The sequence below is a fragment of the Sinocyclocheilus anshuiensis genome, unplaced genomic scaffold, assembly GCF_001515605.1.
Source record: "Sinocyclocheilus anshuiensis isolate Anshui unplaced genomic scaffold, SAMN03320099.WGS_v1.1 scaffold762, whole genome shotgun sequence".
Lineage (NCBI taxonomy): Eukaryota > Metazoa > Chordata > Actinopteri > Cypriniformes > Cyprinidae > Sinocyclocheilus > Sinocyclocheilus anshuiensis.
The window spans coordinates 242323-260027 of record NW_015542390.1 but is presented as its reverse complement, the minus strand read 5'-3'; the positions used below and the strand labels follow the sequence as shown (position 1 = coordinate 260027).

Here is a 17705-nt window from a genome sequence, read left to right as displayed (position 1 = left end):
TGTTACTTTTGGCATATGGGCTTTTCAAGTGGGAATAGCAAGTGTGGATTTGTATTGTCTTGAAATATAAAAGCTGTCCCATTTCAATTTTTGGCCCGGCTTCACAATGTAGCCAAAGAACTTGGTGCTTACAAGATTCTTCCTATGAAGTGTTGACACTCGAATTGAGCAGATTTTCTGTACAGACCAAGCGGCGCAGGAAGGGCCTTATCCTGTCGTGAACTGGGGTGCAAACATTTGGATAAGAAGGTTAGCAGTATCATGGTGTTTTTGTAAGAGGAGTGAACGTCATTGGCATGACTTCCCAGTTCCCACACAAATTGAAAATACTGAAAGAATAGCAGTTATCCTTGCTGAGTTTTGCCAAAATATGTCAGGAAATGCAGCAAATGCTAATGTTCATTGACCTTTTTGTCTTGCAGTCTAAACACAGAAATGGGCTGAAGGAAATCTTATGAGTTTAAACGAAAACGGATTGTATTGAGCTCGGTAATTGAGCTGTTTTGGCCATTTACACAAAGGAATTAATATCCATGTTCCCTTGCTGTCATTCATTGGATTCAGACGCTGCCAGCTGTACATTCCCATCAATTAACTTGTCCCACTGAGTCCAGGAAACACGCACATCCAACAGCCTCTTCTGATCCGACTTCCAGAGCTCCAGAAGAAAGCAATAGACTGTAGACCACACACGAACCCTTCAGCTTTAGATTATAATGCAACGGACTGCATAAGGCTGCAAACAATTGAACTAATCAATTACATTGTGTTGATCGGCCAAAATTAGGTTCATCAAGCTTAATTTGTTCAAAATGATTCAAAGGACAGTATGAAGCACCTTAATTCAGAAACCGATTAAATGGATAGTTCACTCCCAAAGGAAAAAAACATGTATTATTAAAAAATATCTAATTTTATTAAATATTAGCAATATTATCACCAAATCTTGAAATTAATCTTCTTCTCATCTTGTTATCTTTCAATTAGCACAGGTTTTGTATTTCTTTTTGGAACCGTTTGATCACAGGCCTCATTGATTTGAGCTCATAGTGCTAATGCTACTTGAAAGAAATTTCAGAAGTTGAATAAAAAAAAAAGAAGTTGATAAAAAGCCTGAATCCAATATTTGGTGAAAATATAGCATAGCGAGAAATTTAAAAGCAATTTTTCTTTGTAGGCCGGTCATTTTTTGACTGGGAACACTGTGTCCTAATCATACACCATGCGATAAGATTCAAGTCAAATCAATCAAAAATCACAGCCAATCAGAAGAGTGTGTGGGCGGAGTCTCTCTGCAAGCACACTGCACTCACAACGAAATGGATAAGCACCTAATTTAATTCATAAATATTAAATCATTTTAATATTGTTAAAAGTGCATACTGAGTGACTGATACCATCTTTGTCATGTAATACACTTGTCTGTTCACATTGAGTTCACAGTTCTAACATTCATGTTTCCTTATTTTCAAAATCTGAGGTTAATATTTCATTCTGGCTTTCAGTGTGTCTATAAAGCTCACGCAAAAACGATATTCAAACTCACATTAGACACTGAATAAAGCAGATAATCTGTATCTGAGATTATATTGTCATAGTTTGTATACTGTTGTTCCAGCTGCCTAGAAAGAAAAAAAAAATCATCACATTTTTTTGTATCTGAAGTTTTTATATCCTGTATGAGCAAAGTCAGTAAGTTTTAGTCCAATCCGATAACATTAACTAGCTTTTTCAGGAAAAGGAACATCCTCTCCAGGTCAAAATGACCAGAACACAACATGAAGTTTAAATCATCTGCCTGAGCAAAATTGGCTGATTTTACATCGCCATTGAGATGTATGTGAATGCTAAAGTCCAGCTCTCTCCAGGTGTTATATACCTCTTTAAAAATAACTGATGTGTTTCAGTGAATCAGAAATCACTCTCTGGAGTTCTCATGAAATTGCCGTTCTGTTTCCACTTTATCCCACAATCTCTGCTAATGTCTTTATGAGCTCAGGTTTTTGTTGCTTTTTGTAATCACACATATGCTCAGTGACCTTCATGGCTTAGAGCCAGATTAATAGCTCCATACGGAGTTAGTGGGACGATCCTCCCTCTTAATCACCTCTAAATTATGATTAATCATGGAAAAGCAGTCAAGAGTGTGCGAGATGTGCAGCTCAAGGCATTTCAGAGTTACTGTAGCTTTAACCATCTGTTTGTATATCAGGGGAATGTACTTCAGTCTAACTTTTGTCACATGGGTTTAGTCTTACTGTACCATAGTGTGACCAAGATTTTTTGACATGATACTGTGATAATGCAATGCTGTTTTCTACCGTACCTCTACCATGAATAAAACATGATATGTTAGAAATACAATTTAAATAACATACAACATAGATGAAAATTCCTGCACATATATATATATATATATATATATATGGATTTTAGAATATACAAATATTTATTAAATATTTAATTAATTATATTCTTATATTGTTATTAATATCATCATCTCATCATCATCATCATCAATTATTTCAACATTAATTGTTTAAAATCAATTATTCTTAAGAAATGTTACTAATGCAGGGAGACATGAATGGCAAAAATGGGGGGTGGGGGGGCACTATTATTCTTAAGAAACATTACTTAAGATTTGTTATAACTGATATCAGTCACTCAGCTGAATATTGGGGATATGCTTATGGTCTTGCGATATTGTTGTCACTATATCATTGGACATCCTTACAAAGAGAACAACTCTGACTAAACCAGCAAATCACTTCAAAAGTGGCCCCAGACAAAAGCAGGCAGTGATAACTTCATTTTCAATAATTCATGCGCTCTTAAACCTCTGTGTGGGATATGAGAAAGCATTCCTGCCTGTGGTTATTGATGAAGGCATGCCAGTTAAAGGCACTGCCTGCTCTAGGTTTTATTATTGACTAAATGATTGATTTAAACCCTCATAATTAGCCGACCTAATTTAATACAAGTGCAATTTAACGATACTGCAGCCCTACCGAAGCGTGCCGTGGCATTGATAGATATGCCTGTGCGTGTATGAAATCACAACTGACAGATGATGTATTCAGTACAGATGCGTTTCGGTGACTGAGCGGGAGAGCGAGAGAGAGAGGGACATTGACATTTGTCCCGTGTCCCACTGCAGGTCACTCTGGCGAACTTCTGCTCTTTTTGATCTAGACAAATATGAATTAGCTCACATATCTGATTTAATTTACTTAATAGCATTAAGAACCTGTTTGCCTTTAATTTGCGCAAAGTAATCCTCAACCGAGCCAAACTTTAATGCACCATTAGCGGTGTCTTAAAAAAACAAAGGGGAGACAGGTTTAAAGGCGCTGGTGTCTTTGCTGATTTAAGCGATGGGAAATAAGAGCTGAAATGCAGTGGCGGAAATAAAACTTTGCTCATTGGATTACAGGATGCCAGGTTTCAACTGCTGCCCGATTTGTTTATGAACATTCAGATATGCTGTTTGTCAAGTCTAGCAGCTCTGTTTCTGTGGCTCATACTTTGGTGTTTAGTCATGTTTTGTTTTGCTTTTTTTATGTGTATTTTGTTTTGTTTTTCTGTCTTTTGTGTTTTTGTTTTGTGGTGTTTTCTTTTGTTTTCTTTTGTGCTTTTTTTTGCTTTGTTTTGTGATTTTGTTATTTGTTTAATTATTCTTAATACTTCTTAATACCCATATGCAAATGTAATATGTATATATATATATATATATATATATATATATATATATATATATAATTTCATCTACCCAGAGTACGTATTTGAAACCCATGTATGTACAGTATGTTAAAATTATATCGCCTTATACGGCCATACCACTCTTGATATAGAGCAATATTTATATCATATATTACATTTCCGTTTGGGTATGCTAGTTCTATGCAATGCAAGCTCTTTATGAGCCTTTCAGCACTGTACAAAACTGCTGAAAACAGAAAAAAACAATAGATAAAAAAAAATATAATAAAAGGGGGAACAAAGCGTATTTCAAGTGCCGATCTTGTTTCGTCTGAAATAAAAGCGTTAGATAAGCTGACTCTCTCCTCTCTGCCCCAGAACGAGTACAGCTGTCTTTGAAGTCTCATTCTTGACCCACAGGTGCCATTACAGGGGAATATGAAAGTGTCTGAACATGAGCTCAAAACTTAGAAATATTACCGCCTCGGAGGCGCTCCCGTGAGCCCGACACGTAAACTGACAGCCCTCCGACACAGCTCTCATCTCCCGCCAAACAGCTGAGCCGATTTCCACAGGAGACAAATAATAATTGCTAGATAGATGCTGCAGCTGATATATATGTCATAATACAGAGGGTGAGGCTTTTGAGAAGAATCATGATGCTGTCAATTCCAAAAAAATAACTCTGGTATATAGTTATTCAGCCATTCTGTGATAATACCATGTTTTTGGATGTGTACCATGGTAATACCATCATATTATGTGAAGTACTGTAAATACCACACTATGTGAATATGGTAAACATACAGTACCATGGTATTTGGCACATTCGCTGTAACATGTCAGTATTGGGGGTAACACATTACAAGTAACACAAGTTATGTAATCAGATTACTTTTTTTCAAGTAACTAATAAAGTAATGCATTACTTATTAATTTACAAGAAAATATCTGAGTTACTTTTTCAAATAAGTAATGCCAGTTACTTTGTTTCTTATGTATTGACTGGCAGCTCTCCTGTCCTCATGTTGAGAGAAATCAGGCGTGCAGAGGTGTTGTGTGCGCTGTGTGAACATGATATTACTGTAGATCTAGACTAAATATCAACATGCATTTACTCATTTCACAAAAACAGATTCAGTATTCCGCAAAATGAATAAAAACAGTGGAATGCAAACTCAGAATATGACGCAAACATGCAATAATTACATTTTAACACAGATTTAAACACAAATATCCTTTATGTATTTAATTTTATTTTATTAACCAATGTCAGCTGACCTTCAATGATCCAATTCCACCATACAATACAAGCCAAAAAAAAAAAAATGCTCACTATAGTGTAGAACATTCTTCTCCTGCATGAGAAAAAGTAAAAGAAAAGAGAAAAAGATGAGAAAAAGTAACACAACAGCAACTTAACACATCACGTTAACTAAGTAACTAAATTAGTTACTTTTAGGGAGTAACACAATATTGTGATGCATTAGTTTTAAAAGTAACTTTCCCCAACAGTGGTCACAGTGCTTAGTAGTAAAAATCAATTAAATTTGATTTACTTCCAGTCAACAAGTCTTTTTTCTTAAACAGTGAAAAATAAAGATGAATTTTTGCAATTATAGCTTCTCTTTGTAGCATTGTTGACGTTTGTTTGTATTGATGGGTAGAATCTTTTATCCGTGTTGAGCACATGAAAGATACTCTGATGATAAACAAGTTAATCTAAGATTTAATCAATACACAAAGATGACAGACATATTACGAGGCCTGATTACAGGCGTGCATTAATGGATTTTACAGTCGCCTGTTAATATCCCCTGTGACATCGTAAGTGTATGAAATGTCTATACCAAATGGGCTATATTTTCTCATTTGACACTCCAAATAAACAGTGGCACAAACCAAGCACAGTGGGATAGTGTTCGTATAAGTAGATTACAGTAGTGGCTCAGCTTTATGTGCGCTAATGACTCTAGTCATCATTTAGGTCCTTTTAGCGTTTGTTTCCCCAACACAAATACAAATAAGAGTCTCGAAAATGATGAGTAGTGTGATCCATTGACTGGTGTAATGGAGATTTCGTTTAACGGTGGGATGAAATGACCCTGTGTTTGAGAGAAAGATGTGAAAAACCCAAGTCACGTTCAATTAAATCGGTCTAATTCTTTTAAATGTCTAATAGAGGTAATAGGAGTTGCCTCTGAGGGACAGACGTTATATAATGGTGCATTGTGGCGCCCACAGCAGGGGCTTTCATCTGGAGAACGCCTGTTTTTGTAGTACGCATGGGCTTGATTTTTCTATTTCTTTATTGTCTTGAATGCTTCACATCAGACAAACTCATTAGGTTTTAGTTATGTATTACCTACCGACCCCAACAGCTCCTCAGAAGGGTCATTAATTCTTCCAACCAGACACGAGAAGTTTTGGACAGCTGTAGTATTTCTCAATCCGGTCTAAGTTGTTATGTTTGGCTTTTTCTGTGTTGTTTTTTTGGGCGTTTTGCTGGAGGTCATTACCAACTTTTGTACGTAGTCAGGAACTGGAGTGAGGTCACTATTATTGGAGGTTGTAAATATTTGGACAATCATTGTTTGAAAGACTCTGTACAAATTGCTCGCTTCCTTATATTTACTTTACGGCAAATTTCCAGCACTTTACATTGGACAAGAAAATAGGCCTTTCGTTCAGTTCTGGGTTAAAGATGCAGAGCTGTATGTTTGTGTATAGATTTTAAGATATCCTCCCTCAAAATACATCTGTTCCTGAGAACATTGGTGAGCAGAATGGAAAATAATTGTGTTTGCTTTTGTAGCAGTCTCACGTAGACCTGTTTTTGATCAGTCTAAGGTCTAGTCCACTTTGCAGCTTTTTATTAGCCTACTGATTATTTCTCAAACACAGCATAGAAAACTAAGTGAAATGCACAGTTTTGCACTTGAATGTCAGTTTAGTGCATCAACTAAAGCTTTCACAGAAAAGTTCTGAAAAACAAAAAGCATCTTAAAGTTTAGGCTAATTTAAGCATTCTTTTCTTCCAGTATGGTCCTTCTTTTGTTAACTTTACCTTGTGATTACAACTGATCTTCCAGACATATAGTGACTCCCAATAAGATTGAAGCCTCTGTTTTTCTGCTAAAGGCCCATTCACACTGAGGACATTAACTATAATGATAAAGATATAGTTTTAAAGTGGTCATATGATGCGATTTGAATTTTTCCTTTCTCTTTGGAGTGTTACAAGCTCTTGGTGCATAAAGACTTAAACTGCATAAACACATTTCATTACACCAAATACACAAAATAATGTTCTTTTTAGCAGCATCATATAACCCTTTTAAAAATCGTTCTAAATTTAAAAGAACAGCCACTCCACAACTATAATGACACAGGGAAATTAAATTGCTGGAATCACTTTCACAGCAATTTTTCTCCTGCTGATTAATTATTAATACATGGCCAGCCAATCAGAATCCATGCTGCTTTAACGAGCTCGAGCATGCAGCAGGTGCCAAATGCAGCATTGTTTTACTCGATGCACATGCGTAACTTAATATGAAACTCATTCTTTTGTATATGTTCATTTTAAAGAATCGATTCGATTCTTAAATTATATTAATTCTTAAATCCTAAAATCGATCTATTGGTCTATGCTGCTTCAGTTGATGAGTGAATAAACCTTCACTATACATATAAACCACACCTGCCGTCCAATAAGCACAATAAGCATTGTGATTTGTTACTTTCTATAAGAAGCAAAGTGTCATCTTTCAAATTCTGTCCATTTAATCAGGAAATTCATGAAAACAAGTTCAGTCCACTGTCTTATATTATATTATGACTTGGAGGATAAACTTTATTTATTTTTTATTTTTTTTGAGCTTAGAGTTTTGATTATTATATCTAAAAAATGAAGTGGAATTGAATTTAATAGTTTGGGCTAACCTTTAATATTATAGTAATGCACAAGTAATAATGTTCCCTAGATTGTTTACAACATTAGCTGAGATAGATTTTCATCCTTAAGAAAATGTTATTATAATTGAATTTATTTAAAGACAAAGCCAAAGCCACAATTTGTTCTGTAAACCACAGTTTAATAAAAAAAGAAGAAAAGAAGCAATTTTATGTTTAGTTTAGTACTGAACTGTGACTTTAAAACCGAAGTGCATACTGAAATATCATTTTTGTGTAACGTTACACAGTACAAACTCCTGCGGTCTCTGTGTGTAAATTCGACCTTAGACCCAATGCTAGAGGCCAGACCTCTCCTCCTGTCACTAACTGTCATGTCACACCACCGTCACCTTCCTGATTTCATCTGCTTGTTCTGGAGGTCAGACACTGGTGGTCTCCACAGACGTGACCTTCAGGCCCTCCAGCTAGGCATCCGTAGGATCACGCAGACCTCTGTTTGGATTTCATCCAGCATTCTGGAGATTTCAGCCGTTTCCTCCTATAATCTGAGTTCCCTGTGATGGAAAACTTTCTCCCTCCAGCTCCTCACAAGCCCGCACGCAGTCTCTCAATGTGACCGACCTCCTGCGTCTGCCAGGAACAATAATCTAATGCACTCTCTGTCTAATCGCCAGCTTTGTAACCTCTGGCTTCCTGTAACTGCTGCACTGAGTGGCTTCTGGCCTTCACCCAAACTCACAAACACTCACATATCAGCAGAGCCCTAAAGCACCCGAATGACAGCGGTGGATTCATCCCTTAAAGCTCATGTCAATCTTCACCTCTGGGACGCCTATAAAATGACCTTTTCCCCCTGTGCTGGGCTGATGCAGGAGTTTGTCATTGGTTCTCTCGTCTGGCAGGTGTTCAGAACCGGACAATGGAGCGTCTGGCATCCAGCCTGGTTTTCTCTGTCTGTCATTACCTCCACCACAGGCAAAGTGACACTTTGTTTTTGTGCGAGTGACTTTCTGACAGGGACCTTTCTCTGCTCTCCTCAGCCGTCTGGACCAGCTCTCAGGGTCCGATGTGACGGCCCTCGCCACTCTAATTTATCTCTCATTGCTAATAAGCTCATTCTCTGGCTGCAGACAGCAGAGTTCACAGCTGAATGGAGACACTCCAGCGCAGCTGCATGTCTCATGAAACTTGCACTCCACCAGCTACAAAATCAAATAACCTGAAATTATATATATATATATATATATATATACTGTATATATATATATATATATATATAATCCATTTGGATTCTCAATTCATTTTAGGATTTAATGCAAAAACAAACAAAAACATAATGAAATTTATCATGTAAATTTTCTTTTAATTTTGGGGTTAAGTATTTTTAGATGAACTCTTTCTCCTCCTTTTTTATCTTACTGTATATATTCCTTTTGGGGAAATTTTGTAAATAAGACATAATCAAAAAAAAAACAACATTTTACCTACAATATTTATGGAATTTGGTATTTAAAAATACTTTTAATCCTAAATTTAATTCAGAATCCACATGATTAAAAAATGCATGAAATGTTTGGTTTATTTCACCTAAAGTTTAGACTTTTTTTTTTTTCTGCAAAGCATATACAGTGAAATTGGGGACTAAATGATGCTGCAATGCAAAGAAAAAAAAATCCTTTAAAAAAAATCCATTATTTATTTATTTAAACAACAACAACAACAACAACAACATCAATTATTATTAATATTATTATTTTGGGGTTATATATATATGACTTTTTTAAAGAATAACTCTTTTTCCTGCTTATATATTCTCTTTGTGGATATGTTTACATATTATATAGTTATATTATCACATATTGCCATGTAAATAATGTCTTGTTAATTTTCTGCATTTTGATGCAGACTTTTACATGATCATGCTACAAATATTTGATATACAGATTGAAAATCAGTGAGATGCATATACCTGTAAATTGGGAAATCTGACCCTAATTGATGCGATAATTCTTAATTCAGTTCTGTGGGTGACAAGGTTTGATTGAAAATTCTGGATCAAATATAATTAGGATTTCTTCCGCACCAACACTGTGATATGAAGGCAAAAATCCAGCCATTTCTGCAGGAAAATCATTGTGTTGGGCGTTTAGTAGCTAAACCTTCGACTGTGTTTGGAGAGGCAATTGACTCATTTTCACCAGAATAAGGTAACAGACCTGGCGCCACTTTTTCCGAGGTTTGCTAATACAATTTTCATGACCTCCACTCATTCTTTAACCTCTACAACAATAAAAAAATGGAGGCAGATGAAAATAGGAATCCAGTCATCCTCTTCAGACCGGCGGATGCGTGTGGTGGAGGGTGACTGTCTGAAGAGACTGAATGCATTTCCATATAAAGACGGAGAAGTGCTTATTTAGATGTGCTCGACATTTTAGTGAGAGGTGAAGGTTAAGGGTGAGACCACTGGAATATTAATATCTGTGGCTAACAAACCATTGCAGAATCTCGCCCATGTCTAGACACTCAGTTGGCTTTGGAAATGATCCACAGCAAAGGGTTCGAGTGGAATTAATGTGTGGAATATATTCAGTTGTCATTGGATAAACTCGATTGAGGGATTGTTGTTAATCTTTGGTCACTCATTCATTCATTCATTCATTCAGTTTATTTTATTTAGCTGAATATACAGTTTGCATATATGAATCTTGATTATGTGCATTGACAGTGTGCAATACAGCAGTGGCCATTTTATATATATTTGCAGTGGTGAGATAATATTCTACTTTTTTTTTTCCTTTTCTTTCCCATTTTTATTTTAGTAAAACTAATAATAATAATAATAATAATTTATTTAGTACATCTAGGTAATCTAAATGAAAATTAGAAATGTTGCCTTAGAAACTTGGTGACATAAAATGTTTAATTTTACCTCAGTTAACATTTATTTTAATTAGCATTTTTAAAAATGTGTTGTTTTTTTATATCATTGAGATAGTGTTCTAGATTTTTATTAATATTTTACATTTAAATTTTCATTTGATTTTTTTTTACTTTTAGTATTTTTTCTCTTTGTGTGAAATACTTATTTATATATTAATATGTTATTTATTTATTTATTGTTCCCTTTGTTTCCTATTCGGCATGTATACACATTTCAAAGATGGCAGGAAAAATAAATAAATAAATAAATAAAAAGCATGTCATCTTTCAAAGAAAGCTGACATGCTTTTTGTGGTCAGTCTGTCAATATGTTTGATGAGAGGTCTGCCTTCAATCCAGCCTCCATTATTTGACAGGACCTTATTGTTCTACATTTTTCCAAGAATTGTAAATGACATCTGCACATATCGGACGTGTCAAGAGGTTGAGAAATAGAAAGACAGAGAGATGGAAATTAAATAAGGATAGCGAAAGAAACAAATGAGCATCCACTTAACTCTTCCCTTATCCGATTAGCAGCAGACCTGAGCGCGGCTCAAGCCCAGACTGATTGATTGAATATGAATAATCGATTACAGCCATCGCTCTGATGCCACAGCCGTACTCTCACAGTCCCTCTGATTTAAAACAGCAGCCATTACGCTCATCTGTCACTCAATTCGATTAGAGCGAGCCAGAGATCGGCTGCTTTATGTGAGATGTGAGGGAGAACCGTTGACTCACAGTGTGTTTCTTTGGTGCTCCACAGGAAGAAGAAGAAGACGAGGAGAGAGCAGGCAACGGGAGGAACGGCAGGATAGAGCCGGTGGGAAGGGCAGACTCCTGTGTGGAATCAGCTTCACTCGAGTGAGTCCTCACAGGAATACTTTCTCACAACCAACACCATCTGAGCAAACGGCTGCATGCGTCTCCCGTGCCACTCTCAGATCCTGCTCTCCGGAACAGAATATGTGCATTAGTGCTCGTGCATTATAAATGGAAGCAGACCTATGTTTTCAAACATCGTTACAGAGGCAGAGGATGAGGTTTAAAAATTAAAATTAAAAATTGTTTATGGTATATATATATATATATATATATATAAACAATTTTTAATTGGTCTTAGTTTAATTTAATTTTTTTTAGTATAATAGCCCTGATTTGTGTCCCAAATGGTAATTTTTAGGTGAGGAAACGAGGAAACGATGACAGTTTAACAGAAACAGACCGCAGCACCTCATCAGTTCTTGTGCTCATCTTTTTTACTGATGCTTGTTGTCCTCTCTTTATCCCATGTGTTCTTGCCACATGTTTTCTCTCGAGCAGACAACGGGAGGAACGGCAGGATAGAGCCGGTGGGAAGGGCAGACTCCTGTGTGGAATCAGCTTCACTCGAGTGAGTCCTCACAGCAAGACCAACAAATTATTTGGGAACCGCTTTCTGTTTTTCTCACAACCAACAAAATCCAACACATCTTTGTTTTCTACTAAAATGTCTTAAAGGGTATCCACCTGAAAAAAAAAAAAAGCTACTGAACACAAAATGGGATATTTAGGAAAATGTCCAGGCTGCCTTTTCCCATGTATTGAAAAACTGTGATCAGTGACTATCAAGCAACTAATTTAAGAAATAAGTATATATACATATATATAATACAGTATGTATATACAGTAGTTTTTATTTTTATTTTTTTCAGCTTTAGTTTTAGTTATTTTAGTAGATTGTCGAACTAAAAGAAATGTTGCCTGGGCAATTAGCTGAAATAAAATAAGTTTAAGTTTTTTTTATATTATATTTTATTTTACTTAAAGTTTCATTTCAATTTCGATTTCATTTTCATTTTTTTTTAGCTTTACTTAACTATAATAACCCTGCTATCTATTTCTTACTGTTAAAATATTAACTGTATTTTAATAAAATTGTAAAATAAAATAACATCTGAAGAACCTTTCTGTTTCACAAAAGGTTCTTTGTGGCGAAAGAAGGTTCTTCAGATTATAAAAAGGTAAGAAAGAGATGGTTCTTTAAAGAACCTTTGACTGAATGGTTCTTTGTGGAACCAAAAATGGTTCATCTATGGCATCGCTTGAAGAACCTTTTGAAGCACCTTTATTTTTAAGAGTGTAGTGCGTTCCCCGACTGTTAAAAAACTCAGAACTGGCCCTCTGCAGGCCTCAATCTGATCCTAATCACTTAATTGAAGTGTCTGTTTGGGTCCTCCATCGACCCGTGTGTCTTAATGGCCCCTGGGGTTATAGATGGACTCGTGCTGGATCTAAACTAGCCTTAGCTTCCCGGGCGGTAGCTCATAGCTACTCATAGCCGCTCTGTCATGCTCTAAACTTTGTATGTATTGCCTTTTCTTTGTTTACTTGGTTTCTTCTGTTTTGTTTCTCCTCTCATTGCCCTCGTTTGTCAATGTCCCTAGTGAAATGTTGAAGCCGGTTGAGGTGTCCAATGGCGGTGGGCCGCTAGGAATCCACGTGGTGTCTTTCAGTGCCAGAGACAGAAGGTAAAGCTCTACAAAGCCACATTGTCTTCACTGAATTCATTTTATTATCGGCAACTCATTCCGTAGGCCGTGATTTTAATATTTTCCTTCCTTGCAGTGTTGTTTTTAAAGGGATAGTTCACCCAAAAATGAAAATGTATTCAAATATGAGAATTTATTCACCCTCAGGCCATCCAAGATGACCATAGGTGATTTTTAGCTGAAACCGTGGTCGTTGGTGATTCATAAAATGCAAGTCAATGGCTGCCGTCACTTTGAGAGTCAAAAAAGCATGTACAGGCAAGACAAAATTAATACCCGTGGCTCCTGATGATATATTGAGGTCTTATGAAGCGAAACGATCGGTCTGTGCAAGAAACTGAACATTATTTACAGCATTATTACCTGTAATCCAGAGCCTCAGGCAAATGATCCAGAGTGATGTACGGTTCACAAATGAATCATTCTTTTGAACCGGTTCTTTTTAGTGAACTAGATGAACCAGTTCACCTGAAACAGTTCATGTCTCGAGCAGCACAGATCTACAAGTTACTCAATCAAAACTCACTTTCAGACACCTGACAGTCACTCCGACTGGAAATGAGCCGAAATAGCGGTGTATCTGATCCTGTGATGAATAAATCATTCAGCGCTCCAGTTCCTCTAACAGTCACTGAACTGAGGAAACGGTTCGACTCGGACCGAAGACCGATGAGCCGCTGATATGAGCATGAGTGAACCCAACACTTGAATGAAAGTGCAAAAGGACGTTTTTATGGTTTCTCTCGGTTTATGTCAAAAGGTGAGCTGATGAAGATGAGTTTATTCACTTTAAATACATCCGTGTTTCACATCATTATTGGGTGCTTTAATAATGTAATTGTGTATATGTTTTGTCATTGTGTGATTATGTAAATGAACTAGTGAATTAATCATTTAATAATGAATAATTTATGCATTTAGCAGACACTTTTATCCAAAGCGACTTACAGTGCATTCAGGCTGTACATTTTTTACCAGTATGTGTGGAACTGAACCCACGACCTTTTGCGCTGCTAACGCAATGCTCTACCACTGAGCCACAGGAACACAAATTGAATTGCACTAGTTAATTGAAACAAACTATCCGAAAGAACCAGTTCACAGAAAATAATCTGATTTCCCCATTTGCCTGAGGCTCTGGATTACAGCTAATAATGCTGTAAATAATGTTCATTTTCTTGCACAGACCGATCGTTTCTCTTCATAAGACTTCAATATCTCATCAGGAGCCATGGGTATTCATTTTGTGTTCCTTGATATGCTTTTTTGACTCTCAAAGTGGCGGTAGCCATTGACTTGCATGTTATGAAGCACCAACGACCACGGTTTCAGCTAATACATCTTCTTTACTGTTCTACTGAAGTAAAAAAAGTCAGCTATTGTCATCTTGGATGGCCTGAGGGGGAGTAAATGAACAGCAAATGTTAATTTATGGGTGAACTATCCCTTTAAGACTCACCGGTTGTGTTTTCGAGCAGCTCGTAATCCTCAGTTGTGTCCTCTGCATCCTTCATATTTCTCTCATATCTTGACAAGTTTCTCTCAAGGTGTCTATGCAGAAGTTGACTTTTATTCCCCAGCATGTACCATCCATTTAAACTGGTTTTTCATCATTCCTCAAGGACGTATTGACAGTATGGCACTCTCTCAAGTTGGGCTCCTCTTGAACATGTGTGCAACTTCTATACCCACATTCTCCAGCTGAATAATGAAAGCAAAACTACAGCAGCTCAGATTCTCTATAAGGACACAGAAAGAACAGAACACTGCTAGAACTCTGCGTCCCTCCAGAAGGACAAAGGGGACGCGGGGCATGGCGCTGAATAAATTAGGTAGCTTTATTGCAATAAGAAAAGCCTCAATCCGGCCAAGTCAATTCGTCTAAACTGCTTCACCCAATCTGACTAAAAGCTCATCCATATTATTGGTCATTCTCAACAGCCAAGGTCAGCTGTGGTAAGAAATGCAAAATGATAAAAGGAAAGTGCAAATGAATGAAAAAGTGTTCAAATTTAGTCAGTCACGTCTATAAAGGGATTTTCTGAGAGCTGTTTATTAGCATTAAAATTGCACAACCTTTTCAGACCTAATTTGATGCTGGTTTATGAAATGAATGCCAAGGCCCCCCTATAACTCTTTGACTATGTTAAGTTTCAGTATATAAAAGGATAGCCACACTAGGTTTAATAATGATAATGATAATGATAATAATAATCACAATCATAATCATAATAATAATAATCATTTTATTTTTAAATGTTCAAAAACGAATATTTTATAATATTTTGAAATGTCTTTCAAGGACAATCCTTCATAATTGACACAATAATAGCTACAATAACAGATCATTAATAATAATAATAATAATTTTTAAATAAATGTTTCCCAATAACTAATATTTAAAAACATTGACACAATAATAACTACAACAACAGAACATTATTATTATTATTATTAATAATAATAATAATAATAATAATAATGCTCTGTTATTGTAGATATTATTGTGTGATTTATTGAAAATAATTAATGGGATACTATTTAGAACTGGGTTCTAAATAGTAGATTTTGAACATTAAAAATATTCTTCTTCTCATTATTATTATTAATGATCTGTTATTGTAGATATTATTGTGTCAGTGTGTCAGATTATAAACATTAGTTATTGGACATTTAAAAATAAACAATTTATTTTTAAATGACATTTTATTATGATTATTATTATTATTATTATTATTATTATTATTATCAACTATAACCTTTATTGCACAGCCTGCTATGAATATCATTAAAGTGTGGATGTATGCATCTTTTCATAAATTGACTCATTTTCTTCTGCTCACTTTCTGTAGCAATTTGTCCTTGTCGTCGTGTCCTTGAATGAATCTCAGGCATGTAAATTGTCCCACATCTGATACTTTAGTTAATATCTAATCAGAACTGTCAATTATACTCACCCAAACACAATGGCACACTTCCACAGCAACATGTCCGTAATGACTTCGTCAGCTCGTCTCGTGTGATTGGTGGGAGGTGTTGAATGTTAACTCATTAGCATCTTGATAGAGGGCACGGAGGTGACAGCAAGGGCTCAGAGTGTCAGCTTCTAAAATGACCAGCGTCTTCTCTCTGCCGACAGCGTGAGGCGTGTGACATCTCAGAAAATTACTGAGACATGGAGTCCAGCAGAAACACGACTCCAGTAACGAGATCTCATCACATGACCAGCGTTCACGGCAAACAAGGCAGGGTCTAATTGCTCGGCATACATGGATCCTGATTGCGCTGTTATTCAATTAAAGACAGTGGATAAGAACAGGTGGTCTCCTTCTCGCTGAGTCTTCTGGGCCATCACTCATGAGACGGCGACTCTGCTTATGCTAAAGCCAGATAAAGCTTATGAAAAAGTGCCAGATGACTGTTCAAATCTGGTTTCAGTCAATAGATCCAAATGCGGTACATTTCTGAAATCTCCTTGAAACGGCACTGTCAAATGATATACTGAGGGACACTTGCATAGATGTGTTGCATAGGCTGTATCCTAATTATCATACTTATATTACACCTGAAAGGTCCTTACTTCGATGGGAAAACTCATACTTTTGAATAAATACTCTGCCAGTGCTGAGATATAATAATGTTGCAAACTATTTAGGGCAGGTAGTATGCAAATTAGGAAAGCCTTTAAGTTAAAATTGTTGAAAGTTGAAATGTTAAAATTACCATTCTGTGTAAATAAATGAAAAATAAAACACTAAAAATTAGTCCTTGCTGTAAGTCAATTGAAGCATCACAACATTGCATGGTCCAATATGAAAAAAAAATAACTTCATTTGAAAATTTGATTTCACGTTATGACTGATAACCATTAAATGGACAAAATTAAACTTGTCACAGATAATATAGTAGGTCATATGTTTTAATTAGGGATGAGTTTGTATTAAATTTCTCGTCAATCATTTGACCAATAACTGATGTAAAAATGACCATTCTGTCTAAATAAATGAAAAAAAAACACACTAAAATTAGACGTTATAGTCCTTGAATTTAAGCATTATAACACTGTATTGCACATAATGAAGAATTTAAATTTGTTTGAAGATTCGATTTCACATTATGACTGATAACCACAATTTATTTAAATGGCCAAAATTAAATGTAAATGAATTATTTTGTCTAAATAAATAAAACAAATGCAACACCTAAAAACTAAAACCCAACAAAAAAAGTTTAAAATGCTACGCGTGACTGCAATATAGTGTACAGTACAAAAAGATGCATAATTATGTCAAGATCATTTAACAGCATTCAGTCTAGCTTTTTAAAAGATGAAGTGACAAAATACATGTAAAAAAACAAGGGAAATGCTAATACACAATTACATATCTACTTGCAAATACATTAATTAGTGTTGATTTATTATACTGTAGGTTAATGATATATCTTGCATCCTCAATGTTAATATTTTGCATTAATGCTGGTCATTTATAGTTTATTTTCCTTTGCAGCAGAAACTATCCTGCACCTCCTGTCGGCCATATTTGTTGCGTGTTTTGAAGTCATTGAGAAGTTCAGAGTGACCGCACCTAAAGTCTGTGTTTTAAACTAATGACTAATGAGCCTCTACAG

At 35.8% G+C, this 17705-nt stretch overlaps 1 protein-coding gene across 1 annotated transcript in view; it reads left to right on the top strand.

Annotated features, from left to right (window-relative positions):
• The window catches only part of LOC107692754 (partitioning defective 3 homolog), a 444353-nt gene that overhangs the window by 189760 nt on the left and 236888 nt on the right, over positions 1-17705 (top strand). The window contains exons 7-8 of the mRNA XM_016491924.1: positions 11312-11409; positions 12972-13055. Of these exons, the coding sequence (XP_016347410.1) occupies positions 11312-11409; positions 12972-13055 (182 nt within the window). The remainder of the gene's footprint in view (positions 1-11311; positions 11410-12971; positions 13056-17705) is intronic.